General features: G+C 52.6%; 11 protein-coding genes across 11 annotated transcripts; 5 read left to right on the forward strand and 6 right to left on the reverse strand.

Annotated features, from left to right (window-relative positions):
- Positions 1–209: 209 nt before the first annotated feature.
- On the reverse strand, positions 210–2,120 carry MGL_1013 (uncharacterized protein; the record flags this gene model as incomplete). Its single annotated transcript, XM_001731693.1, has 1 exon — positions 210–2,120. One exon carries the CDS (start codon positions 2,118–2,120, stop codon positions 210–212), a length of 1,911 nt encoding a protein of 636 aa, XP_001731745.1.
- Positions 2,121–2,723: 603 nt separating this feature from the next.
- MGL_1014 (uncharacterized protein) lies at positions 2,724–3,539 on the reverse strand (the record flags this gene model as incomplete). The annotated part of the gene is made up of 1 exon (XM_001731694.1): positions 2,724–3,539. The coding sequence occupies one exon, from the start codon at positions 3,537–3,539 to the stop codon at positions 2,724–2,726; it is 816 nt and encodes a 271-aa protein (XP_001731746.1).
- A 1,406-nt stretch (positions 3,540–4,945) lies between these two features.
- MGL_1015 (uncharacterized protein) lies at positions 4,946–6,712 on the forward strand (the record flags this gene model as incomplete). Its single annotated transcript, XM_001731695.1, has 1 exon — positions 4,946–6,712. The coding sequence occupies one exon, from the start codon at positions 4,946–4,948 to the stop codon at positions 6,710–6,712; it is 1,767 nt and encodes a 588-aa protein (XP_001731747.1).
- A 766-nt stretch (positions 6,713–7,478) lies between these two features.
- Positions 7,479–9,032, forward strand: MGL_1016 (uncharacterized protein; the record flags this gene model as incomplete). The annotated part of the gene is made up of 2 exons (XM_001731696.1): positions 7,479–7,845; positions 7,906–9,032. 2 exons carry the CDS (start codon positions 7,479–7,481, stop codon positions 9,030–9,032), a joined length of 1,494 nt encoding a protein of 497 aa, XP_001731748.1.
- A 182-nt stretch (positions 9,033–9,214) lies between these two features.
- Positions 9,215–12,097, reverse strand: MGL_1017 (uncharacterized protein; the record flags this gene model as incomplete). The annotated part of the gene is made up of 1 exon (XM_001731697.1): positions 9,215–12,097. One exon carries the CDS (start codon positions 12,095–12,097, stop codon positions 9,215–9,217), a length of 2,883 nt encoding a protein of 960 aa, XP_001731749.1.
- A 569-nt stretch (positions 12,098–12,666) lies between these two features.
- On the forward strand, positions 12,667–13,205 carry MGL_1018 (uncharacterized protein; the record flags this gene model as incomplete). The annotated part of the gene is made up of 4 exons (XM_001731698.1): positions 12,667–12,678; positions 12,713–12,887; positions 12,969–13,152; positions 13,184–13,205. 4 exons carry the CDS (start codon positions 12,667–12,669, stop codon positions 13,203–13,205), a joined length of 393 nt encoding a protein of 130 aa, XP_001731750.1.
- Positions 13,206–13,342: 137 nt separating this feature from the next.
- MGL_1019 (uncharacterized protein) lies at positions 13,343–14,707 on the reverse strand (the record flags this gene model as incomplete). Its single annotated transcript, XM_001731699.1, has 1 exon — positions 13,343–14,707. One exon carries the CDS (start codon positions 14,705–14,707, stop codon positions 13,343–13,345), a length of 1,365 nt encoding a protein of 454 aa, XP_001731751.1.
- A 477-nt stretch (positions 14,708–15,184) lies between these two features.
- MGL_1020 (uncharacterized protein) lies at positions 15,185–16,455 on the reverse strand (the record flags this gene model as incomplete). Its single annotated transcript, XM_001731700.1, has 2 exons — positions 15,185–15,718; positions 15,748–16,455. 2 exons carry the CDS (start codon positions 16,453–16,455, stop codon positions 15,185–15,187), a joined length of 1,242 nt encoding a protein of 413 aa, XP_001731752.1.
- A 942-nt stretch (positions 16,456–17,397) lies between these two features.
- On the forward strand, positions 17,398–18,663 carry MGL_1021 (uncharacterized protein; the record flags this gene model as incomplete). The annotated part of the gene is made up of 1 exon (XM_001731701.1): positions 17,398–18,663. The coding sequence occupies one exon, from the start codon at positions 17,398–17,400 to the stop codon at positions 18,661–18,663; it is 1,266 nt and encodes a 421-aa protein (XP_001731753.1).
- Positions 18,664–19,716: 1,053 nt separating this feature from the next.
- MGL_1022 (uncharacterized protein) lies at positions 19,717–20,238 on the forward strand (the record flags this gene model as incomplete). The annotated part of the gene is made up of 1 exon (XM_001731702.1): positions 19,717–20,238. The coding sequence occupies one exon, from the start codon at positions 19,717–19,719 to the stop codon at positions 20,236–20,238; it is 522 nt and encodes a 173-aa protein (XP_001731754.1).
- A 1,002-nt stretch (positions 20,239–21,240) lies between these two features.
- MGL_1023 (uncharacterized protein) lies at positions 21,241–26,665 on the reverse strand (the record flags this gene model as incomplete). Its single annotated transcript, XM_001731703.1, has 2 exons — positions 21,241–25,405; positions 25,488–26,665. 2 exons carry the CDS (start codon positions 26,663–26,665, stop codon positions 21,241–21,243), a joined length of 5,343 nt encoding a protein of 1,780 aa, XP_001731755.1.
- Between the last annotated feature and the right edge of the window lie 446 nt (positions 26,666–27,111).

The following is a 27,111-nucleotide window of genomic DNA, read 5'->3' on the forward strand; positions in this document are numbered from 1 at the left end:
GCACGACATCAACAGGAAATAAAAAAAGGAGAAAGAAAAAGAAAAAAAAAATCCAGTGAATCGGGCTCGACAGCATGACCTGCCTTGATGCACATCCTTGCTTACAACAGAGCACACGCATGCCATTTAGGCTTGCTTCCCGGTTCTCACTCTTACACACACACACTCACACACACACTCACACACACCCATACTCTCTCTCTTTCTCTCTAGCCGCCCAGCTGCTGCTCGCCCATCTGTGTACTCTTATACAGGGCAGGTGGTCGGAATGACACTACATCCACGGCGCACCGTCCGTGCCGCTTGCCTAGCACCACGCATATATCGTCCATAAACCTCACACACCATATTGCCCCACACGGCTCACACAGCGTGCGTATGTATCGGCCACTCTGTGCGTCCCACAGCTTCACAAGGCCATCTGAGCCACCCGTCACAAGATAGCGCTCATTCATTTGTAGTGTGGTGACGCCACTCTCATGCGCCACAATCCGATACATGCACTCCATTGTCGCCAGCGAATACACAATCACGCGCCCATCGCTACTGCCCGTCGCAAGCATGTTTCCATCCAACTGGATCTGCGCGACGACGTGTGTGTAGCCATGGAACACGGCAAGAGCTGCACCGGTCGCTGCATCCCACACACGCACGGTCGAGTCGGAGCTGCCCGTCGCCACATACACGCCGTCAAAGGCTATCGCATAGATTTGCAATTGGTGGCCTTTCAGTACATGCAGGCAGCGGCCGGTGGTCCAGTCCCAAAGCCGGCACGTAAAGTCGTAGCTGCCACTAGCCACCACGTTGCCCTGCACCGCCAAGCATCGCACCGAGTGCTGGTGCCCCGCTAGCACATGCCGGATCTGACCCAGCTCCAGATCCCACACACGCAATGTTCCGTCACGCGATCCCGTCACGGCCACAGGCTGTCCTGCCACGACATGCACGCATCGGATCGTCGATGTGTGTCCACGGAGCACATTCTCACACTCGCCAGTGTGGACATTCCATACACGCAGACTTCGATCGGAGCCGGCACTTACGAGGCGCGTGCCTCGCTGGCCCCAGCCTCTCGTGCGTGCACAAGCAACATCTGTGTCGGCACTCTGCTGTGCCACATAGGCTGCATCGTGGATGGCAAGTCCGCCATGCTGCTCAAGAGACAGATGCACACTAGGCCGACGATCAGCATGCACGCAAACGAGCTCACCTCGTCCATCATCAGCAGCCGATGCTGGCGGCAACGGCATTGCGTCTGCACCTGCAGCGTCATGTGTGCCTGTGGCCAGCATCAAACACCAGACGCCACTTTCGTGCCCACGGAGCACGCGCTCCAACTTGCCTGTGCGCGATGAAAACACGAAAATCGTGCTATTCGTCATGCCTGCGATAATCCACTCCTCGTCCATAGCACAACAAGTAAGCGCAAGCCGCCGGTTCGGATCAGGATCTGCATCAGCAAGTTCCGTCGTCTCATATGACCGCAGCACGCGCCCACCACGCAGCCACTCTTGCTGCACCATGTACGCGAGGCGAAAGTATTCGCGAAGTGACACGCTTGCAGCTGATGCGGGCGGCGGCATCGCACCCACATCGGCAAAGAACGAGCGCCGTCTTCGCAGGCGACTGCCGCCCTCATCCACATCCATAGCTGACACATCGTGTCTTTTTGTCGCACTTGCATGGCTGCCGTTGTTGCTATGATGACCATTCGCACACATGCGCATGTGCGCAGTGCCATCAGCATCACTCCACGCACTCGGCGTCAACAGCGAAGTTGTCATCCAACGAAGGCGCTGGGGCGTGTGAAACGCATGTCGCACACACATAAGACCCCAGATATATTCATCGGTAGAAAGACGGTACCAAGCACGACTCACGGCCGCCGTACTGGCAAGTGAGCGTGGATCGTCTAGGAACGTCAATACATGCAATGCTACTTCCATCGGAAGCCGATGCAAAAAGTCCACTTTCAAGCGTGGAAGCAGCAATGCCTCTAGTTCACTTAGCTCGCGCACATTGCATTGTCGCACAACTGCTTCCAGGAATGCTCGTCTATCGCTCACTGTCGCCACTGCAAAGCTTTGAAGTAGCTGTTCTAAGGGCGAAGATACGTTCATCGTACCAACGGAGTGCTGTGAAAGTTGTAGAACGGAAAAAAAAAAATAGCCTCTTCGAAACGAGCGCGCGTATACCACCTAAATGCTGGCCTATACTTGCGCTCTGCTTCTAGTTGTGGTCGTTGGCGTCAGCGGCTGCGTTCGAGTATGGATGTGTCGCTGACGACTGTCTCTACCCTAACCCCCCCCACTCACTCATCGTTCATGACCACCACACACACCTGCATGCATTACACACATGCAAGGCCCACATTTTTTTTTTGTATGACTAATGCAATATATCTATGAAAATCTCTCCTGTGTATGTACGAGAGCGAGTGTGAACAAGTGTGTGTGAATACAAAAATATACGAGCTGCTAGTACAGCTAGCCAGTCAGCCAGCCACCAGCCAGCCGGTCAATAAATATATATACGCCATAACCGAGCAAGCTGGCGCGCAAGCTGCAGGCGACAACAGATCTCGCCTTTTCTGCTATAGCATATCCACTGGACAGCACTAGCAAACCAGGCATGCATGCGCTCACAAGGAACATGGAAAATCAAGGATAGCCTATTCCTCTTCAAGTCCCTCACACTCCAACCTGGCTTAGACGAACAGTCCCCTAGATCATGTTCATGCACACGCCATCGTTTTGGTGGTTTTCAGCCACGTCATTTTTGACCGCATAAGGCTTCAAATATTTCTGACGCTGGATCGCACTTGGATTGATCGTACCAAGCGTGTCCCAGGATGCAGCAAAGTAACCAATCAAAGCACCCAGCATCATAGATATAAGCACATAGCCATTGTACGACATGGCGATGAGCATTAGCAAGTATGCACTAGTGAACTGGATCGCATACAGCAAAGCGCGGATCACCTGCTGCCATAGAGTAGGCCGCACGCGATAATCCCTCGCACTGACAGTCACTGCTGGTGGCGATTGGAGCACTGTCGTCGCCCCGCTCATTGGGAACGCAATGCGGGTCTCTTGATTCATGCGTGATGGTTTCGTATCTGCTTGCATATCGGCAACATAATTTTCTTCCACCCATGCCTCCGTCGGACTAGCATCATGTTCACGGAGATCTTGGATCGCCTTAGCGATGATGGCCCTGTCAAATTCACGTGCCCATCGTCGGACACACTCTGTGAGAATGACCCAGCATGCCACGCCAATGCAGGTGCCTGCAAACTGAGCATGTGTATTGATAGACCATGACGACGTCAGAAAGCAGGAATGAATCGTATTCCAGTTTCCTAGCATCGACAAGTTACAGCCACCACCACCCATGGACATGCCGCCATGATCGTGGCTCATTCCACCATTATCTCCACCCATGCTACCCATGTCGCCCATGTCTCCCATGTCTCCCATGCCGCCCATGTCTCCCATCCCGCTCTTTTCATGCAGGTCCAATGCCATTGGTAATGGCATCGTTATCACAAACGTCGTGGTGGGGGGGCGAGTGTCACAATGGTCCGAGGAAGGGGTTATATCTCTCTGTTCCGTAATTAGGACTCGTGAACACTTTCGCAATCCAATGCTTTTGAGAAACTCGGCTTGTTTCCGGATACTTTTCATACCCCCAAGGCACGTCATGCAAACCCTTCTTCCCCCACCTCCGTCGAGGGCCTCCACTAACGGAGTCGGCTACTTTCGTTGGGGTCCAGCAGAGATTTGGACCCATGGTTCTGTCCAATCAAACAGCCGTTTGCGTCACGTCGGCCGTGATTCTCTCTGCGTTGAATCAATTCGTTCCACATCGGCGACGAGGCCCCTCCACCATTTGATTCCAGGGGCTGCCAGTCATTTCATGCAGCTGCAGTGTCTGCATTGCATATCAACATTGTATCGTTGAATGCACAAAGTGGCACCTTATGGATGCTGGTCATCGCCCATCAACAGTGATCTTGTGTGCCAAAGCAGTCGCTATGAGCTGGGAGACGTCGCCATTGCGCATGACTCGCTCGTTGTCTACACGCTCGCTGACTTGACGCAACTTGGCCATTCCTATTTTGCGTGCCAATCAATCACGGAGTCACCGTCCCGGGAAACTTGGCTGACGGATTCATCGCACAAACCCATACTCTCACATGCTCTTTCCCTTGCTGCGCACAAAGGCAATAGTCGCAGCATCGTGTTCACCCGTTCCCATGACCAAATGTATGGTGTCAGCATGTTGGATTTGACATCAAAGACTTACACAGAGCTCGTGCCTTTGTCTCCCTTGTACAGATATACAGACCTGGCTTTACACCGCATCAGATACAACAGTCGTCTTGGCTATCCAGGAGATGCTTCCATCTTTGTCCTCACTCAAGTCTGACTGCAACCATCAAAGCCTCGTGTGCCTTTGTGGCGACAAAGTCATCCCTATCCATGAGCTCCACAACGTCTACGCGACTCCTCGTGTTTCGCCAGACGGCTCCCTCCTTGCTTGGGTTTCGTCGGATCACCAATCATCGGCGTCCGTTAGTAGCTCTCAAATTTGGGTCGCCGCATTGCATCTTGTGCCATTCCCACACATTTCTGAACCTGTCCTTGTGGCCGGAGACCGTGAGCATACAGCTCGACAGCCTGTATGGGTACCAGGAATGGAGAACCCTACCTTGCTGTTTATCCTTTGCAGGACAGTAGAAAGCACTTCGTGCACTGCGGCGTCTTCCGACATTTACGAAGTGCATGTGATCGGCTCTCATGATTCAACATGTCAAGTATCTGCGAAGCAGTTAGCCGGCCGCCCTGAAACAGAAGCGCCTGCTTCGTCTGTTCCTAGAGGCCCACGGCTGCCTCCGTGCAATCTTAGCTGCATGTACGTTTGAAGTGCAACTTACGCCAGAATGTCACTCGTGGTCCTGAATCAACAATTTGCCATCTATGTGGAATCAACGAATGGTATTGACTCGCTCTTTCTTCTCAATCGAGCTAGTCGTACCCGAAATCGGCTTAATGCCTTGCCTTTCACGCAGTTCTCTCAGCTCTGTGTATCGGCCTCTACATTAACACTCGTTTGCATCGCTGCCTCGTGTTATACGTCCCCCGCTTTGGTCGCGGTGAACCTTCGGTCTTTCGCAGCTCTTGATGACGCTAATTTTGCTACCACTTCGTCCAATGAACCGCTATACCGTGTCCTTCGCTCTACGCAGATGATCGAGTTTCCTCGTGACTACGTCAGTGTACCAGAGCTTATCACGTTTCCGACACAGCTGCATGATGGGTCACTTAGCATGGCTCGTGCACTTTATTATTCACCGAAGAATCCCAATGTCCGCGCTCCCACAGGTACGCTTCCTCCGTGCCGCATCCTAGCATACGAAAGCTCCACGGCTCGGGAACTTGCTTCGCTGAGTCCGTCCATTCAGTACTGGACATCTCGTGGCTGGGCCATTTGTGCCATGATCTCAGATTCTGATTCCGAATATAGGCCATACCGTTGGCCATGGAGCCACGATCGTGTTCAAGCTGAGCGGAACTGCGCAGCAGCCGCAGCGTACTTGGGCGATACGTCGCTGCCCTGGCAACGTCCGTGCACGGCGTCGACGCCTTCATCGTCCCTAATGATAACAGAGAATGAGAATGACGGCGGAAGCAGTTTCTCCGATGGCACACGAAGCATCACAGTGACTCGCACCGATTCACCGTCACTTACGAAAGAGAGCGCGCTTGCATTTATGTTAGGCTCGCTCGCGTATGCAATTAGCACCTTAGTCTTCCGTGTTCGTGCGGAATGGCTTTGGATCTTATCGGCCCTCCTAGTGCTGGTATACCGATTAGGATGGCGGGTCCAGGCTGAATCTCTTCGCGTATTTCCACATTTAGGGGCGCAGCTCGAAACCCACCGGGGCCTAACACTTCCAAACTTTTTCCGCTCTTCAAGACCGTATTTGCGCTTGCAAAGTGCGCGGACTTTTCTTCCAAGAGATACCATCTTAGATTTTTTCATGCTCGAGGCGATTCAACATTGGCGTGTGCTGGATTATGCTGTTCTAGTCACTTCAGGCTCGCAGAAGAATGGGTCGCTACATGTTGTGTTTCCGCATCTGCTACCTCCGCCACCAGTCTACATTCATACGTTTCGCCGTCTCCATGATACACTGATGCAACACGATACGAATTCACTATCTCCTCCGTGTCGTGCCATTGTGGATCCAAATCGTATTTGCCTCTCCGGCCGCTCAGTTGGCAGTCTCATTGCACTAGAGACGCTTCTCCTATTCCCAGGTGTTTTCTGTACGGCATGCAGCTTTTTGGGAGTTGGAGACCAAGCACTTGTTGCTAAACATATACAAAAGTATGCATTGCGCTATATCGCGACACTTTTTTGTGACATCTATGAAGGCATTGCAGGCACCAACAAGGCATACGGTGCTAGTTCACATGCGGCCAGTTATCGCGTACCATTTCTTCTATTCCGCAGCGGGTATGATAAATACCTCTCGTCCCAGCAAAGCCGTGACTTAGTCCGAATAGTTTCAAAAACTAAAGCGGCTCGTGTCAAGTACCTCGAGTTTCCTGCAAATACTCGAAAATCTTCGTATGCGAAGATTTGTCAACAATCTCTTGAGATAGAGCTTGCCTGGTGCACAAATGCAGCTTTGTGCAAGTAGTCATCAACGTAAGAGCCTTTGAGCCCCGCATTCATGTGATTGGCGGTGCTTGTTTAGCTTGGCTGAACTTTTTCTTGGATACCTGCCCCCTTTCCTGTTTTCGTCTCCGCATGACTTGTGTTTCACCTCCCTTTCTGATGGCTATGATCCGTGTGCCTCTGACAGATACTACGCAATTATTAGTCATCTTCTTGGGGACTGGACCGTGCGCATACCCGCGTTGTAAAGAGATCGAATTGCCCAGCTCTTACTACCGCAAGGCGGCACGACCTGTGACAGCATCTGGGCGAGCCAGCACTGAGATGTAGTGCATCCGTAGAAGCGCATCGTCAGAAAGATGCGCCAAAGCATCCAACATTGTTCTGGGAGCAGTGCACGTATCAAGCGACTCGTGGCGCACGGCCCCACAGCTATGCACCGTGCTTTGTGCTCCTGCCCTTGGAAGCATCACGTGATGCGCTGAGCATTTGGCGTCGGGCAGCGACTGAAAGAGCAGAAGAGAAAGCCAGAAATTGTGCCTTCCGATCTTACGAGACTTGCGGCTCCTCAACACCGTTCAGGTTGTGTTGGAGTAGCCCTTGACAAGCACAAGTGTGTGTATTTTCCTCCATTTCAGCGCGAGAGCGCGAGCAAGGGAAGTCAAGTAAGTGAACGTGGAAACAAGGGAAGAAGAAAATACGACCCGTTCACAAGCCATTGAGTGCCTGTGTATAATTGTTTCTTCAATACATTAGTTGTTGGCCCAACAGCCGAAAAAGTCGAGATCATGGAACGTGATGGAAACGTATCGGGTTCGCCATCCGGTGGCTGGCGCTTTGCCCAGTGTTTTGGTGATAAGGGCGACATTGACGATATTACCGAGGCTGATATTATTTCCACTGTCGAATTCGATCCAACCGGCAACTACCTCGCTACAGGCGATAAAGGTGGACGCGTCGTAATGTTCGAGCGGAGTGATTTGATGAATGGCGGTAGCGGCAGCAAGCAGGGCTGTGAGTATCGCTTTCACACCGAATTTCAATCACATGAGCCAGAGTTCGATTATCTGAAATCGCTTGAAATTGAAGAAAAAATCAATCAGATCTGCTGGTGCAAGCGACAAAATGCTGCCCACATGCTGCTTAGTACCAATGGTATGTTTCGAATGAGCGATTCTCCTTCACGTTGCTAACCTATTCCTTTGTACCGTTTAGACAAAACTATCAAGTTATGGAAAGTGTTCGATAAACCGCTCAATGCCGTGGCGGAAGGAAGTCTTGCGACTGGAGAAGACCCTGCAGCGGTCCTCATGTCGTCTTCAGCGCATTCCGAGTCGCCTGCTAACGGCACGTTGCATCCTAGTTTGCTCAAACTCGGAGCACAAAACACCAGTGGACTAATTGCACCAATAATTTCACCAGCACAGTCTCGACTCTTGCGTATGCCGCGCCTCGTGTATCACGACACTATCGTTGCGGCTGTGCCGCGCAAAATTTACGCCAATGCACATGCTTACCATATCAATTCTCTGTCCGTAAATTCGGATGGCGAGACGTATATAAGTGCTGACGATCTGCGCATCAATCTTTGGAACTTGGGCATTAGTGATCAGAGCTTCAACATTGTTGATATCAAGCCTGTGAATATGGAGGAGCTCACTGAAGTAATCACTGCTGCGCAGTTCCACCCGATCAACTGCAACGAGCTTGCGTACTCGAGCTCAAAAGGCACAATCAAACTTGCTGACATGCGTGAGTCAGCCTTGTGTGACCGGCACGCGAAGCTATTTGAAGAAGAAGAGGACCAAGCAAACCGTTCGTTCTTCAGTGAGATTATAAGCAGTATATCAGACGTGCGATTTAGCCATGATGGCAGGTACCTCTTGTCGCGCGACTACTTATCGCTCAAAGTCTGGGATGTGAACATGGAGTCGCGGCCATTGGCTACGATGCCGATACACGATTATCTCCGTCCACGACTATGTGACCTATATGAAAACGACTGCATCTTCGACAAGTTCGAGGGCATATGGGGTCCCAACAACTCGACTGTCTTGACTGGCAGCTACAGTAACTACTTCCACCTTGTGGATTGGGAGCGTGACTCTAGTGTAGTGTTACAGGCAGACAAGTCGGCGTTCAAGTCCCGAAAACTCGCGGCTATGCACAAGCCCGGAACACGAGGCTTTGGCCCATCGCATATCAACTCCAACAATGTGGACTTTAACAAGAAGATTTTGCATGCCAGCTACCATCCAAAAGAAGACACCATTGCAATTGCAGCGACTAACAACCTGTTCATTTTCTCTGCGAACCATCCTGCTCCATCCGCTATCGCTTAGGCGGTTCGGTCAAATACTGCCATCATGTACAAACTATATCGATCGGTAGGGGCTCTTCCCCGTGATATCTTTTTTTTCTCTTTTTTTTTTTTCTTGTCCGTTTCAGCTCTTGCCTCGCATTCTGTGTAGCGTTATGAGAAATGAACAACCAAATACAACATGCCGTAGAGCACCATCGCACATCACGTCCATCGTTGTATTCGGTCTAGCAAGCGCCGCCTTTGCGGCGTATCGGCAAAGAGTGCACGCACCAGTAGATTCATCTCATCTCGGGTGTAGTCGGCCAGCGCACTGCCGCTCTCATTATCAAAAAGCAAATACTCGATATCTGCGAGCGAACCTTGCAGAATGTCAGGCAGATACGCAAATTTGAAGTATGTCGGCACGTCTGTCTCTGAGCCGTGCAGAACGTTGCTCGCCGTGTCCATAAGCTTACGACACAGCTCAGCAAGTCGGTTGCTTTCCTGCTCAGAAATGTCTTGCAGATCCTCCATCTCTCGTAAAACCCGCACAAATATGGCATCCACTAACTGGCACAGCAGCCACATTAGCTCATCGGCTCGCATAACTTGGCTCCACACTGAAGACAGGTGCGTCAGAATATGCTCAATTTGCTCGATGGATCGCACACATGCGTCGTACTGATCCGGCATATCCGTTCTTGCAAAGCTATCTGTTCCGTCCAGAGACTCGTGCAGTGCATTGAGCTGAATATTCATCAATGCTTCACGCCACTGAGCGCTTATGTTGTAAAGGCAATCTGCTTCCATCGCGAGCGATACCTCAAAAGTGGGTCCCCCTGGTAAACGGAACGCACCCCATTTTGTGCATTTGGATGCATATGAACGAAGTTCGCTGGCCAGATACGAACAATCATTCACATACAACATACCTAGCAGGGCCACATGTTGAAGCACCTTAGCATGTACAATCGGCATCAAGCCGCGAAACAACTGGACGGACATGAGAAAGCCATGTGCCAGCGAAGCTCGCATGGGTACGTCTTCATCGAGGTGATTCCACTGGTTCTCTAATACACGGCAAATATCAAGCACACGTCTCGAAACAGTGATAGTGCTGCTCATGGCCGCAGTCGTCGCGGTCATCGAAGGCGATGCTGATGCCGCCGATGCTATCGGTGCCGTTGACACCGCTGTGTCTGGATCTTGCAGGGCGGGGGTTGGGGTCTCTTCCATACCGGTATCATTGTCCCATTCCCAAGCATCAAGCGACTCTTCCAACTGCATGTTCGAAGGGACGCTTGAGTCGGGTACTTGGGCCGCGGATGACTTAGGGCCAAAATTATTGTCAGAAGCCAAAGATGTAGCACCCGTAGAGTCAACTCTCTCTGAGTCTGCCCCATTGGATCCGGACGCTGGATCGTCTGATACAGCCGCAGGAAGTCGAGTTGCCGGCTCAGCGAGCATTTTTTTGATTTCATTCTCATCTTCATCTTCATCCTCACCCCAGTCCCAGTCGTCTGATTCAGTTTCATTCGGCACCGCGTCCACATTCAACTGTTTTGGTGGCCGTCTTTGCTCCATTTTCTCATTCTCATTGTCATTCCCATTCTCATTCTCGTCCTTACTTGATGAACCCATTTGCTCCGTTTCATCCAGCTCAAAATCCCGAGTGCCAGCGTCCTTGTTCCGAGGCTCAGTCTTGTTCCATGGATCCTCAGACGTCTCTTGTATCGATGAGCCCATGTCGTCGGCTTGAGACTTGTCGGGCTCATCCCATGCATCCATATCCGCCTCTTCATCCCCCCACCCCCAATCATCTTGTGCCTCGGGCGTTGGCACTTTCGGCGGTGGTGTTGGGGCTTTGGGCGGTGGCAAGCTCGACGACACTTCCTGAACGGGTACTGGCAGTTTTGCACCAATTTTCACTCCACCCAAGGTCGGCTTTTTCGACTTGCTTGGCTTTGGACGAAATGCACTGGCGGGCTGTGTCTGAGGCTCTGCCTCCTGTTTCGGTTCAGGAACTGACACAAGTTCAGGCTTCAAATCGAATTCCAATCCCGGAGGGCCATCGGCTTGTGGAACTGTCCTTAGTGAACGAGCCAAAGGCCCTGTCTCATAGACAGACTGAATTCGCAAGTCAGGATTGTCTTGCGGCGTATGGATGGGGCTTGTCATGACCTTCGTCTCAGTATCCCAGCATTTATCGTTTCGTTGAAGCACCAAAACACGCACTTGATCAATCAGACAGCCGAGAAAATGTTGCTTACATACAACATCAAATGTTCGTGTCCACACGGGTAGATCGGAAAGTGGCTCGGGCATACAGGGAAGATGCTTAGTGCGAGGCATTTGATCAGACACGTATTGGAGTTGCACGAGTGCGTGATGAAACTCGAGAGTGCAAGATACCATCTGTTGTTTAAGTTTGGTCGCATCCTGCGACGATCCAATCGGCGGTTTGCATCTCAAGAGATGCGCTTTGAATAATTCGATAATAGGCGGAATAAGTGATTTGGATAGCATTAAGAAAACTGTCGGTTGCGCTCCAAGGGTTTCCTTAATCATTGACAGAATAGCTACGAGCTCAGGCACGGATGCGCCAAGCTCTAGTGTCGTAGTCGATACATCCGACGAGCAGCTGAGTTCTAAACCATGCTCTAGTTGAGTCGCAACCCAACGACGTGATGTTCGGAGTATCGGCTCAAACACATCTTTTCGGAGTACATCAGACATATCACAAACTGCCTCATCACTCATGACGTTGGACTGAAGCGTTTCTGCCAACTTAGACGGAGGATGTATCGATAGCAAGATTCCAGTATCTGTCCGCTTCACGTGGAGACCGCTTTCGACTTGCGCATGTGCTTGTTTAAGCATGTCGGAAGCAAGGTGCCCGCAAATTGATATTAACTGGTCCACCGAAGCATAATCTGCAAGAGAACCTACCGCTTCTTTGGTGACTTGCGCTTGTGCCCAATCAACTTTCACGCCACAGATGTGCAATTCATTCTGAACTATCGGCATTAGTTCAGACACGCTGTCCAAGTCCCGCACTTCAAAAGAATCTTTGAGCTTAGCGACTGCCTCTAATGGGCGAGACATATCTGAAAGAATGGATATAACAGATGATGTGTGTGTATACACAGCGGTGGATCGAGCATAGTATATAAGAGCATGAAACAAATCAGATGAGATAATCTTCTCATGTAAGTTACTTCACGACATACCTCATCCGGTGGATCTGTTGACGAGACGCGCTCGTCAATGACTGGATGCGACGTTGACGGCGGAGCAAGTGCCTGGATGCGCACGTCGATCAACTTAAGTGCATCAGCGGATGGAATTTTTTTCGACCGGAACATCTACATTTTCATCAACAATTGGTGACCCAATTGATGCTAGAAACCGCGTTACGTCCTGCGACGCCATCACTCGCTGGTCACAGCGTATAACGAAGAATGTGCCCGTTTGTTTGTAGCACCGTGTATGGTTCGTCACTGTGCGGAGAGAGCATGCAGGTGTGACACGAAATGCCACGTGAATGATTAGTCACCAAGTGCTGAGAGACATGAACGAACCCTGCAAGACAATCGGCGGCGACGGCGGCAGCATAATCATCGTCATCGGAGCAACACGCGTGTAGTAGCGATCACGATCCTTCGACAACCAGCATGACCGATCGAGTAGGTGTGAAAAAATGTGCTGCTGATGCATTAGGGATACGGTGGCCGCGGCGGAGGAGGCCGTGGAAGTGGACGCGGTGACTACAGTGTCCGCGGTGGACACGGTCATGGCGGTGCGCCGCAGGAGAAGCCAAAGAAAGAGGCTATTCTTAATTTAGCTAAGTACGTGGACAAGGAAATTCGTGTGAAGTTCATGGGTGGTCGAGAAGGTATGTATCGCATTTTGGGGTGGCAATATCGCGTCAAGAAGGGAGTGGGGAGACACATGGGTGCATATCTGACACATTCAGTTGTTGGAACATTAAAAGGGTATGATCAGCTTATGACCCTTGTCATGGACGATGTCGAAGAGATTAAGCATGATCCATCAAATGGAAACACTACGGGCGAGCGGCGTACCTTAGGTCTTGCTGTACTACGTGGCACAAATCTCACACTCATAAGTCCCGTCGACGGGTTTGACATCATTGAAAAGTGCGTGTGCTATTCATACTGATTTCGACAGTCCTTTTGTCCAAGCCGAGTAAAGACAAAGAACGGAATAGTTGGAATTATAGAAGAAGAAGAAGAAGAAAAAAACCAAGGAAGAGATACATAGAGGGAAAAAAATGAAGGACCCAACCATGTCAATCACAACATCCTTCCACCTGTACATCTTTGTAACTTAGAAGGCAGATGAAGGGCGGTACTTCGTTTCCCCTGGACCATGTGTGACAAAGTTCGCTGAACTCGATCCATATGAGCCATAGGGCGAGTATGCCTGCGATTGAGGATCAAGTGGTCCTGAAAAGTATGGCGGCTCATAGTGGCTGGATGACATCGGCGACGTACTTGCAGGGTCTATCGAAATTCCATGCGCCCATGATAGCCGAACAGCCATGAGCCGATTAAATATGCGAATAGCCAGATCAGTGCAGATCCACAGACCGCCAAGCACACTGCACACACGCACAATAAATGCCACCAAGGAAACAGACTTATGAGTAACTTTCATCGTAAGTGGTTCAATGTCGTACTTGAAGTACAAGCCAGGGAAGGTAAGACTACCCTGTGGGTTTCGTTTGTAGTCGTGCACACTGTACTGATTCGTCTTGATCACGCGACGTCCATGAATAAAGTGAGTCGGCACGACAGACAGGAAATACTGGAATGCAGCAGCTGGATCATCTGTGAGTTCTAAGCTTGCGTCTAGCGGCTCCGCAATATTTGGGAAATAGTCGCCGAAGCTAAATTCATGGATAATATGCGACATGTCAATTCCCATACCATTTTCATGCGCATTTACAGCCATAAACGTAGGGACAAATGTAGAAATGTGCAAGTTACCTGTCACTTTCTTCACAAGAATGCTGCCGTATACTCGGCAGGCTCGAGCTTCTTCAGCATTCTCCATGGGATCTGAGAAGTCAAAACCAGAGTCTCGGTGCCGCGGACCACCGGCGACAATCTTCTTGTCCTTCCGTTCAATCTTTTTCATATTTCTGTACTGGCTGTGAAGCATCTTCAGGAAGTACTGCGTCAAGCTGCGTTTTTGGGCACGCTGCCTTTCTTTGTTAAAATCCACAGGGTCTTTCACGATATCATCTTCAGAAAAATGCAGCGTATCACCTGAAGCGTCACGGAGATCAATCGACACACCTGATAGAGTAAGTATACATGGAAAGCGCACGTCATATGGGTACGTACGACCGCATGGTGTCGCGACGACAACGTCCAAATTGATTTGCATAAAACCGCCAACATGACTGTCAATGTCGAATGAATACGTCGGTTTCAGCATCAGATAGTGCTGAATTTCATACCAGATCACCACCATGGTTGCAATGAACACTGCGAGGGTCACGAATCCGCCGTACGATGTTCGTTTCTGGTAGATCGGCTGTGTCTGCGTTTTGCGTAAGAACTTATGATTCACGTACTTTTGGAAACGCATCAAACTGCCGAAGCTGCAAACAAGATTAGCCAACATTTCATCTGTGCTTACCTTCGGCATGCGATCGAACTTCTCCATGAGCGTTGAACCTGACATTTTTTCAGTCCACCTGGTCTAGACCTTGGTTCGATCGACGGCGATGCACGATGAAATTTCGGCATGGGTCGCGTTCTTATGTTGCCTACTTTTCAGTGTAAAAGCGCCGGAACTTTGCCCTAGTAGGCGGGTCAGGGAATAGCTGTGGAGAACTGGCTAACTTTCTACGTTGTGCTTAATGACATCAGTTTTTCTCTCCACTCATGTGGGGAGGAAATAACCGTTTGTGAAGCACGCAAGTGCCCCAACATGCATAGACAGATTAACGACGATGTCGGCTCTCGGAGCCGGTGCCTGCAGGTCGACGCATAGGTACATTGGAAGCCATTTCATCTTCATCGAGACCAGCATCCTTTCGAATCCGTTCAATCTAACGAACGTTAAAAAATGATTCTTTTACAGCTTGGTGCACACATACCTCTTCCAAAATAGGCTTGTACTCATTATACCGCTTCTCTGCAAGCTAAGATTCGTTAGTCACTGTTGCATTTTACATACATCGAATCCGTCACGTCGAAGTTGCTTCCCACGAGACTGGCCCTGTGCAATTTCGTGGGCCTGCGCAGCCCAGTAATGTTTTGAGCGTTCGTAGAATGTTTTTAAAATTTCACCAGGCTCTGGTGTCGAGAGTATATCTGCCTCTGAGCGAGTTGTATCTTTTGAAACACCCATAAAAGTAGTAGCTTGTCGACGCAGAGCCAGTTTCTTTTCCAACTCAGCTTTTGCTTCATCCGACAAGTCTTCGTCGCTAACACGAAGCCCTTCCAAATCGCACAATCCATCCTCCTCTTCTTCCATGTGACTAATTTCCACACCTTCAGGTTCAGCAGTCTCCATTCCTTGATTATCATCCTCCTCATCATCGTCGTCATCATCGTCGTCGTTATCGTCGTCATCCTCCTCGTCAGAACTGTGCCATTCCAAATGATCGATCGGACATTCTTTTAAACATATGACCCTGTTCATCTTAGATAGATCGATCGTGTAGAAGTCATCGAGCGTATATTCGCGCTGACGTTAGCGTCATCTATAACACATACATCGCCACTTTCAAAGATGCCTCCGTATCTGCCAGGTAAGTCACTCTTTCTTATATGCACGTACATGTACAAAGTATTCCGTTGCACAGCCAGCATCGTGTTGTATCTTGTTAATGGAAGCATGATGCTGGGGTCATCATTCTCGTTGTCTGATGCGACTTCATCATCGGCATCTACTTTAGACGCCTTTTTCTTTTTGGGTATGCGCAAATTCAGACTAATCCATCGACCCATTCCCGCCAATTGGTATCCATACAAATCATTCCAAAATGTGCTTTCCATAGACTCTTCATCATGTTCCGTATCGGTGACACCACCGAAAAGGACTCCCATGTTTCGATTTGCCCATAGCGCCATGGTACAGCCGGATCGTGGCGGATTTGGTGCATAACCGATTTTTCGGCGCTTGATCCACTGAATTTTAGATGTGTCCTCATCCATCTGTAGGAGCCATGCATCATCAAGTGCCAACCCTTGAGTTCGCTGGCCCTTGACATACTTTTTGCAGTATCCGCCGTACAGCACGATGCCATCAGGTGTGGGCAGGAACGAAAAGCCACTTCGTGCCGATGGCCGCCGCAGGTCATTTTGCTTGATCTCTTGCCACTTGTATTCGAGTGTATCAAAGATCCAGAGGTCCTGCAAATATGTCGTTCGCACTCCAGTGTCAACGAAACCGCCAAATAACACAATATAATGCTTCCACATGGCCATTCGATGGCCACTTCGGGCACTGGGCCTCACTTTTGTCTCGATTTTATCCCATGCGCGTTCGGCGATGGAATATACCCACAAGTCTCGATAGTGATGAAAATTCGTCTGTTTTGCACTAGCAAATTCGCCACCAAAGCACCAAAGCTGTCCACCACTAGCTGGAGAACCCACCATTTGATGTGCTGAGCGTGGTCCTGGTTGCGTTTTACCTTGGCTTTGTCAGTTTTTACATTCATAACCATGAGCACACATACTTGAATAAGAGCGCCACTCGTTCTTGTCCGGAATATAACGGAACAAGTCTTGGTAAAAAAGACACTTTTCACCATCAAAGTATTCACCGCCGTATAACCAAAGATCATTTCCCAAGGGGCATGGCGTGAGGCTGACCGTTAGGCTGGACATGACGAAATCATCGAGAACGTACGTGGCATTTGCTCGGCGACTGGGTGTGACACCTGTGTGCTCTTCTGTAGTTGAATGTTGCTCCTCCCATTCAGCTCGGTATTGCTCTAAGAGAGCGTCGAGATCCTCTTCCTCCATGTCATTGACATTGCTACCTTTAGATCCTTTCTTTTTTTGCTTTGTCGCTCGGCGCTCGGCGAGCTACATAAGGTTAGCAAGCAACACTGAGTGCAACAAAAAAAACGCGCACAAACACACACATACCTTTTCTTGCTTCGCCTTCTTAGCAGCCTTAGCGGCTGCTTTTCCAGCACTTTTGGCCTTGGCCATTTTGTACTATGATCGTGCACCGTGCAGCAAAAAAAAAATAAATCGCCGATTACGCTGCAATCACTCTATCTTCCTATCTGCAGATCATCCACATTATGAAAAATGATTTTGTCCAGTCATATGGCATTGCCGAAGGTATGGACAAATGTCCTCCACATTCATGATCGCCAGAGCCGAGTTGTTCTTCTACCAGTTGCCACCATGATTCCGAGCAGTCGGTCGTGGCGTCCTAGTTATGCCACGGCGGGCACTTTGAAGCGCATGGTGGCTCCGAGCGCTGCAGCTCGAGCACCAAAGCCAATTTCGCGCATTGTTGTACCAACACGTCCTCTCCATGCAGCGCCGGCCCCGCCGCCAACACCTGCCACGTCAGCGGCGGCTCCCGAACACAAGCCGATGAAAATCGTCACAGCATATGCGTTTGCCGCCAAGCCAAGGGAAATGCAAGAAGAAGAAGAAGAAGAATCAAATGAGTCCTCTGCTGCGGCTCAAGAGGACTTGCCAAGGAAACAGCGGAGGTCAGAATCTCGTGCGCCACTGCGTGGTGGCATCATTGCGAATAGCGAACTGGAGCGATGGCGGAAGAAAATGCTGAAAGGCGGCGATGCAGGTGAGGATGCATTATTTGTGACAAAATCAGCGGATCAATCGACCGTGCTTTTGGGTGTAGCCGATGGAGTCGGTGGCTGGAGTGACTCAGGCATTGATCCTGCACATTATTCAAATGCACTGCTGTACTCTGCGATGAAATATGCCGAATCACACCCGACATTTCCGCTTCCCAAAGTCATTCTTGAGCATGCGTTTGAACAAGTTTCCAAAAATCCCGACATTCAGGCGGGTAGCTCAACAGCGTGTCTACTTCGTTTAGATGCCGTACAAGGCAAAGCTTCATGCGTGAATCTGGGAGACTCCGGATACCTGCATTTGCGCCCAGATCCTAAAAGCCCTGAAGGTCGCATGCAAGTGGTTAACAGTTCTGTACCTCAACTGTATGGATTCAACTGTCCATATCAGCTGGCCAAGGTTCCAGCGAGTATGGCGCAGCCGGGCTCATTGACGAACTATCCTGACGATGCTGCTGTGCAGGAGTTTGATCTTCAACGTGGTGATATGGTGCTTGTGATGACAGATGGGTTCTTGGACAATGTGCATTGCAAGTTACCACCGCGAGATGCACTGACGCCCGATGCACCGCGGCGACCAGAGTTGCTACAGCTGGTGGATATGCTACAAGACAAGCATCGTGAGCACTGGTCCGCTTGCAAGAAGCAGGGTGCAACGCTGGCGGACGAAAAGCAAGACTTTGCCAATGTGATGGCCTCGACATTGATGCAGTATGCTCGTTTGTGCCAAATGACAGAAGAAAAAGTAAGCCCGTTCCAGCTTGATGCTGCACGCCATGGTTTTCATTATCCTGGAGGAAAAATTGATGACATTGCGCTGATATGCGCTGCTACTGTTTAAATACACACATAGACTCTTTCTTCGCAGATCAGTGATGCAACTCTACCCGCTGACCCGGTTGCCATTCGCGCACGGCTTTCTCAATATTGGTCCAGTATCGCAGCTGGACGGCGAGTTGTCGAATGCGATCCATGTCGGTATGAGGCGCAGCGAAGGCCGCATCCAGTTCGTGTAGCACGTCGCGTAGATGCTCCTGGTTTGCAGCGCCGACTTGATCCACGGTGGCTTGGTCTTCTGCATCTTCGAGCGTTTCCTGAAGTTCCATCACCTCCATAAGCAAGGACGGATCTTCTACCGACATGCCTTCTTCTACACTTTCGACGCCCGCACGTTGAAGCTGAGGGTCGACATCGACATATGTCAGTGGGATCATCACACACACACACACACACATTCATGATACGTACGAGGTAAAGAGCGCGGGAAAGTGGCTGATCAAGTGTTTCATAGGCTTTATTGACAATCGCACTTTGCTGGGCACCGAGTTGCTGCTCGTCTTGGTCCTTGTTTACAAGGCGATCGGGATGAGCGATGGCCATCGTGCGGCGCCACAAGGCTTTAAGCTCACGCTGATCAATTCTCCAGCCGTGTGCGGGCACAGTGTTGTACGGCATTCCAAGCACATCGTAAAAGTCTACACTAGCCGGCAGGGGTTGGAGTGCGTGACACTGTTGGCACTGAAGTGCAGCGGCCGTGTTGGTGGTCCCACACTTGCTGCATTGCTTCCCTGTTGCATAAGTGCGCACGATACCAGAGCACCGCGCCAACGTAGTAGGCAAGGGCGAACTCAAAGCGCGCCGCTTTAGTGCAGCGCGAAGCCCCCAAAGTCGCATCCACATGGTGTGGCGCAAGAGCGATCCGATTGTAGTGGATCGTCCCGGATTTAGGTTTTCTCTCCCATCCCTCCTCTCCCCCACAATATCGGTCCGTGCTGCAAGGCGCGCGCTGATTTCCCTTTGGCGAGCGACGCCCTCCTGCCTTCGGGGGGCCGGCCTTTGGTACGCTTTACTCCACGTCCTAATTTTTTCCAAACACGCGCCGTGATGCTATAGCATGGCGCGTGCTGAGGCGTCCGAAGACCTTGGCGCGGCATACACACAGTATGTCTGGGCAAATGAGCCGGAAAATGCACTCGTATGCTGTGTGCGCCATGTGCAAGAGCTAGTGCGTGCATATCCACGATTCACGATGGAGCGCGATTTGCACATGTATTTCCATGGTCGATGGCCCTGTGTATATGTGGATCTCGTCGCTACGGTTGTTGGTGCGCTACAACGCGATGCATACGTCGAGTACATCATAGACGATGGGTCTGGCATTATCCATGTTCAATGTCGCGGACATGTGTCAATGAAAATGCTTGACTCCGTTCATGCAGGCATTGACTCGTGTTACGTACGCCCCATGCCGACACTGTACCACAATGTGGTCCTGTTTGATGTTGGCGACACTGTGCGAGTTCGTGCGCGAGTTTCGGAGCGCGCAGCCGGCGTTCAGATTTTGCAAGCTGTTGTGTTTGGTACGTGCTCATGCAACGCTTGGTCCATTTACAGACAGGTCAGGCAGAGGATGTAAATGAAGAACCGCGTCATCTGATACAAGCTCTGCGTTTCGCCCGCATGTACGATCGTATGCCACCACCGTGTGACACAAATGGCCCATGCAACCAGGAAACCAAGACGCCTATGTTGCCACCACCACCACCACTTTTGTCAGATCCACTAGAACCACCAGAACCACACGAACAAGGGCGACATCGGTACATACGACGACGGAAATCCCAACTACCGCCTACTTCTCGATCCCCGCAAATACCTCCTGTACAGCTAGAGTCATGCTCTTCAGTTCCAACTCGACCAACACCATGCCTTGTACCATCCACACGATGCGCATCTCCTCAAGTCCTTCCAGTGCCACGTCAGCGCACGCATGCACCTGATCATGCCGTTCTGTGCGCATCTATACCCGGGCAAGTATCTGAAAGACCTGAACAAATGCCGTCTCCATTTGAATCTTTTTCCACACGGGCTTTCACGTATTATGTGTGGCTGTACTTGAACACAACCACTGAGCACGCTATACAGCAAGCCACGACTCTCTCTCTCTCCAACGTGCCGGCCTTTTCGATCCCTACATTATCTCTGATTCTTGCCCAGCGAGCTGAAAGCATCGTGCGTGAGAAGCACCGCAAGCGCTCCCCACATACACCTGTTACACCCACAGTCGTTCAAGAAAAAGTGCATGAGCTCATACATAAAGCCTTACGCTCACTTGTCCGCCTCGGACGCGTAGTCCAACATGGCGTGACGTACCAGGTCGCATGTCCATACCTGGTTGCGTGCCACCTCGCCATAATGCTGCGCGTGGTAGTGCCACCAAGCAGAAGCACACGATGGACTTCGTTGGTACGCAAACGCATCCGTACTGCATCGCTCCAGCATCATTTGCTTCAAGCGGACGGCCGTTTCACGAACGTGCCACGTTCAACAGTTGAAGCGGCTCTACACATGATGGAAGCGAGGGGCCTTATTCGTGCTACGGACAGCCGCCATGCTGTCATCTATCAAGCTGCCGCGCTCACAGACATGCGAGCATGGACGAGGTAAAGTCGCGTGCGGCCGCCTGCAGCTGCTCAACTTCAGGCGGATTCGCAGCCGTCCAGTGCCGGACAGGTTCCGGAGCGCCAGCCTCGCTAGCAAGAAGCCGTGAGAAGTTTTGCAGTACTGCGAGCATTTCCGAGCGCGCAACGGTGCTCATAAGATCTGTCGTGTCTGCGTACAAGAGCGGCACGCGATCCATAAGCTCATGCGTTCGCACAGTGGCCTGCTGCAATGCGTGCCGCTCGGACGCTTCCAGTGACCCGGTATGTGCCTTGGCCAGAAGGGGTGGCAAGATCTGCGGGAGCGTCGCATAGTCTAGCAGGACGCGCCCGCCCTCATTCCAACCCTTGATTGGCACGGCTGAGCTGGCCTCTGCCTCGTCGGCAATGGGGCGGAAGAGGTCCACCAGCAGCTGTGTATCACCGCGCAAGAACGATTCCGCCGCGAGATGCCGCACCGCCACGGCATGTGCGCCAGACAGGTCACGAGCATGGCGTCGGCATTCGTATTCAGCGAAGTAGTCACTGCGCGCATGCGCTGCAAGAGCGCGGGCCTGCCATAGCCAAGTTTCGTCAACATGCAGAGTCGTTGTAAGAAAGGCAGAGTGCGCATCCAGGACATCAACATGTCTCGCCAGCAGTGCCTGCACTGCTTGCGCACGGACCTGGTCGTGCATAAGGTGCAAAAGCACAAACACGGCCCAGTGCCATTCGCCAGTCTCTTCGAGCTGTGCCGCATACAGAGACGTGAGTCGGTCCTCGACGTGGGGGTCCATGCACGAACGAACACGCAATGCGCGAGACAAATACATGCACACATGCCATGGAAGGGTGTGATCCAAAGCGCTTTTGCCAAAGTTGCGTGCATCCAGTGCATGCTCCAGCGGATATGTCGCATCGACATGCAGCTTGAGGAGCTCAAAAAGTGCATCGCGAGGAGCGCCGGCCTGTTGGATCAACTCGCGCTGCTTCAGCGCACCTAGCTGTGCTTCTGCCTGGTACGTCGGCAGAGGTGGTACTGTCTCGCTAGGTGCATGCACTGCCGCCTCATAGCTCCGCACACTCGCCTCCAGCGGCGACTCCCACGGCGTGCCGTACCACACATGCAGTCCTAGAGCACGGCGCCAGTCCAGGCCACGTGCCATCGCAATGGTGCGTGCGTCTCGTGCACGTGCGCCAGACACCTGGGCACTCACGACCTGGCCAGCCAGTAGGGCGTAAACGCGGAGCATGGCGTGATCGATGTCGGCATCGACGCCTTCGGCATGCCAGGTATCGAGCTGCTCCTGAATGTCGGCACGCACGTCCAAGGATCCACCGGCCTGAGCCACCAGGGTTGCGAGGCGCACATGCCCCGCCTCCAGCGCAGCCTCCGCCGCATGTTCTACCTGGTGACCGGTTAGGAGTGCAAAGACCAGGTCCGTCTGGCGCGATGCCGCGATGTGCGCACGTACGTCTGCCTGCACGGGTGCAGATACAACACGCTCGAGCCAGGAAGAAAATGCTGTCTTGCGTCTGCGCTGTAAAACGTGCTCATGCCAGGCGTCAGAAGCATCGTTGGAGAGTTTCAAGTCGACGGGGTCAAAGAGCACGCTCGCAAGGTGCCAGAGCTGGGCTGCATATTGCTTGTCATCCGGTGCATAGTGTTTTGCAATGCTTGCGCACGTCGTGTTTGGTTGAAATGAAACGCGTGGAATGCTGCCTCCTTCCTTCGACGGCTCAATGTGTGTGCTGGCAAGTTGCAGTTCAAGCAGCTTGCGTGCTGTGCTGAGTGAGGCAGCTTGTTCTGCTTCGTTCTTGTAAACGCGCATGCGATCCAGATACACCTGCGTCCAGCCGGGGCATGCAAGTCCGTGCAGTGTCCCGTTGTGCGCCAGCACTGCACCCCTGCATGCCCAGCCGATTCGGAAGCTCCGTGATAAAAACAGGCCTGGGTCGGCGCACAGCGACGTGTCAAGGGCCGACAGGCTCGACTCGACACGCGCGACCGGCACGCGGTCGTGCACCGGTGGCTCTTCTATCGGAGGCATGTCAGTGACGTCGGCAGGGCCGGCGTCAGTGACGGCTGCTGCTGCTGCTGCAACAGGTTCTTGTGCCTCGTCGACATCCGCGTTGACGACATCGTCGTTGCTAACGTTCGCGCTGGTGCGACCCTGCATCAACTGCGACGTGTGGCGCAATGGCAGCTGGGCCGAGGGACCACTAAGCTTTACGCCCCCGACAGGTCCTGACGTCGGAGGCGCCTGCCCAAAAAAACTCGCCCGCATCACTTGGACTTTCCGTGCTTCTGGCGCGCCGGGGGTGAGCCGCGAGGCAGCGGCAGGGGTCATGGAGCGCCGTGCCAGTGCAGGAACAGGCTCATCGCGGATCGTCGGAACCCATACATCGTAGTCTGTCATAGGCTGCTCATCCTCATCCTCATCACCGCTCATGAGCTCGCTCTCCCGCATCGCGCTAGAGCCGCTGTCATCACTTTCCTCGCCAAGCTTCATGGGCGGCGGCTCATCCTCGTCGTCCACATTGTCTGCATCGCGCATGTCAACACGCGTGTGTGCGGGCATATCGACGTCAGCGTCATCGTCGTCTTCATCCGACTCGTCCAAGCCATAGCGCGAGAAGTGCTGCACTTCAAACGTCCATGTGCCAGACAGTGCGTCATACGACACAAAGTCCGTTTCCTTCTTGTTCCGCAGCTTGTTGATGTGCTGCTTGACCCGTGGGTGCGACTCGTCACGCAATGGCTCGCGAGTTGCTCGGTCAACGGGCCAGCATCCCTCCAAACTTACGCGGGCCGGCACGTTCAAACCTGTACCCAGAGGTGCTTTCGGCACTGGCACATAGTTCGGCAAAAGACCATCTAGGGGTACATCAGACTCCAAGTCCTCTTCTTGTGGGTACACGAAACACTCTTTCATACGAAGCTGGACGACGCCTCCGGCAATGAAGCTGAGATTCGGCACGGTTGTGAGATCGACGTGCTTGAGGAATGCCAGACGCCCAAAACCAATGCGGCCTACGACGAAGTGCTCCACATGAGACAAGTCGTCAAATCGCATGCTACGCAACGCCGGTAGCGACGGCTCCGTGTAATAGTCGCCGTGTTGCAACGGTCGTGCGCTCTTACCCCTGGGCGCCGGCGATGCCGTATATGACGGTTCACGCACTGGCAGCACAAGCGACGAGTCCGCCTCGGCACCTGTTCCGCTAAGGCTGCTGGTATTGCCGGTGCCGGCACCGCCGGCGATCGAGTCGCCTCCAAAAGCGCCTCCACTACCACTGAGCACTTTCTCAACAGCAGGTGAGAATCGAGCCCGTGGCGGTACCGAAGCACGTGGCGTGCCTTCTCGCAACATACTGGGCGAGCGGGACAAGCTCGTATCGCCATCGAGGACGAGTCGCTTGGAGGTTGACCGAGGAATAAACGCCTGAGGCGACAGCGCCACAGCGTCACTGGGCTGACGGAACAAGCCCACACTTCCTGCACGCACAGGTGTAGCGCGGTCACTTGGAGTGCCTTCTCGTATGCTGCGTGACATATCAAGGCCAGGTGTTGAGCCACGCAAACGCGTCACACGCACAGCATTGCGCGGCGAAGAGCGAAACGGAGATACGAGAGGCGGCTTGTTCTTCGGCGCCACATTGAACGGCAACGGCGATTGACTTGCCGCTGGTGCCCCCGCGACATTTGCCAAAAGAGCATCTGTGCCATATGGGTTAGTCGTGAGGGATGGCGGCTGCAATGGCTGTGCGGATGCACCTGTCATAGTCGGCATAGACGCACCCAGTGGCTTTGCTCCACCGAACAAACTGCTGCCTGTATTAGCAGACGGAACAGCAGGCTGGCTTTGTCCAAAGAGCGATGGCCCTGTCGATGACGGTGCTGGCTGGCTCTGACCAAAGAGACCACCGCCGGCGCCGCCACCTGTGGTGGAAGGCGCAGATCCAGCGGTACCTGCGCCAGATCCAGAGCCGAAGCTGAAGCCAGTGCCAGATCCAGCGCCGGTACCGGTGCCGGCACCAGCGCCCGTGCCTAGGCCAGTGCCTGATGAACCAGCCGAGCCAAAGGAAAATGTTGGCTTCGGCGCACTGCTACCAAACAGGCCACCGCCTGAGGGCTGTGATTGCTGGCGGTTGCGTCGAAGTCTGGCCACCAAATAGCGAGGATGTACCACCAGTAGATGCACTTGGCTGTGTTGCGGAAGATGCGGGATTTCCAAAGAGCGACGTGCCGGCGGGCTTTGCACCGAAGAGGCCACCGCCGATGCCGCCACTAGTGCCCGTGTTTGTGGCCGCCGAGCCGAAACCGGTGGTGCCCGGCTGCTGTGCAGAGGCATTCGGCTGGCCGAAACTAAAACCTGTCCCGGTGGATGTCGGCGGCTTGGCACCGAAAAGACCACCGCCACCAGTCGTCGAAGCAGGCGCACCAAAGCCGGTTGTAGCTGAAGGTTGCGTCGAAGAAGTATTGTTTGGGTTGGAGCCGAACGAACCGAAAGAAAACGCAGGCTTGTTCTGCTGTGCGCTGGTCGCAGCATTGTTACCAGCTGCTCCAAAAGAGCCGAACGTCGTTGATGGCTGCGTCGTAGCAGATGAGCCAAATAGGCCACCACCTGGCTTGGGTTGCGTGCTTGCATTATTGGCATTCGCAGAGCCAAATGAAAAGCCGCCGCCAGTTCCAAACGCATTCGTCGCGCCAGGCTGAGATGTAGACGTTGAGCCGAACGAGAAGCCTGTCGATGGCTGTGATGGCTGCTGAGGTGTTGAAGTGGAACCAAAGCCACCAAAGAGCGGTTTGGGCTGCGTGTTCTGAGCTTGGTTATTCGCAGTCCCGAAGCTGAATCCTGTCGATGGCTGCGTGCTTGCTTGATTGTTGTTCGCGCCAAACATGAACCCACCACCTGTCGCCGGCTGTGTCATGGTTGAGTTACCAAAGAGACCGCCGCCAGTACCAGAGGCCTGATTGTTTTGTCCAAATAGCGGCGTCGATGTCGAGGAGCCAAATGCACTGGGCTTGTTCGCATTCGCACCAAACAGTCCCGATGATCCACCCGTGTTGGAAGCACCGAATAAAGACGTGGAGCCCATCTGGTTGTTGTTCTGCTGGCCAAACAAACCGGTACCCGACGCCTGTCCGAACGCAGGTGTCGTTTGCGCCTGTGGCTGCCCGAACGCATTGGTACCCATGCTAGACTGCGAGCCAAATCCAAAAGCAGGCGTCGTGGTAGGTGCTGTGGTGCTGGCCCCCAATGACGATGGATTCGGCCCAGCGGTCCCCTTGCCGCGGCCCTGCTGGTAGTCCATCAAACAAAGCTCTTCTGGACTGATGTTTTGATACCCAGGCATAGATGTAAGTGACTGGTGTACTTCAAATGTTTTGGCATGTGCTTTGGGCTCATTTGGCGTCATGTCTCACGAAACGGCGTGTATGGAACACATGCTGAGCCTTGCGTGATGGCCTGGTGCGCCGGCATACCCGTGCCAAAAGCGCCGAACGTCGTGGGTTGCATTGCTGCCGGCTGTTGCCCAAAGAATGACGTCGTGGTGTTGTTCTGTCCAAACGCCGAGCCAGGCTGGACAGACCCGAACGCACTTGTACCTGGCTGCTGTGGTTGCTGCACGGGCGTCGATGCTGCGCCGAATCCGAATGTTGTACCTGGCTGCGCGGACGCACCAAAAGAGCCAAACCCAGTCGTTGCGGGCTTTGGTGCGCCAAAGGTGCTTGTAGACGATTGATTGAATGAAAATGGCGTCACTTGCGGCTGCTGCGCCGACGCCGCCGCGCCGAAGGCTGGCGTCTGTGTTGTGGCGCCGAAGGCTGGTGTCGCACCTGTCTGGGCTGGCTGACCGAAAGC

Source organism: Malassezia globosa (genome assembly GCF_000181695.2).
Source record: "Malassezia globosa CBS 7966 chromosome Unknown mgl_sf_2.1, whole genome shotgun sequence".
In the NCBI taxonomy this organism is placed as follows: domain Eukaryota; kingdom Fungi; phylum Basidiomycota; class Malasseziomycetes; order Malasseziales; family Malasseziaceae; genus Malassezia; species Malassezia globosa.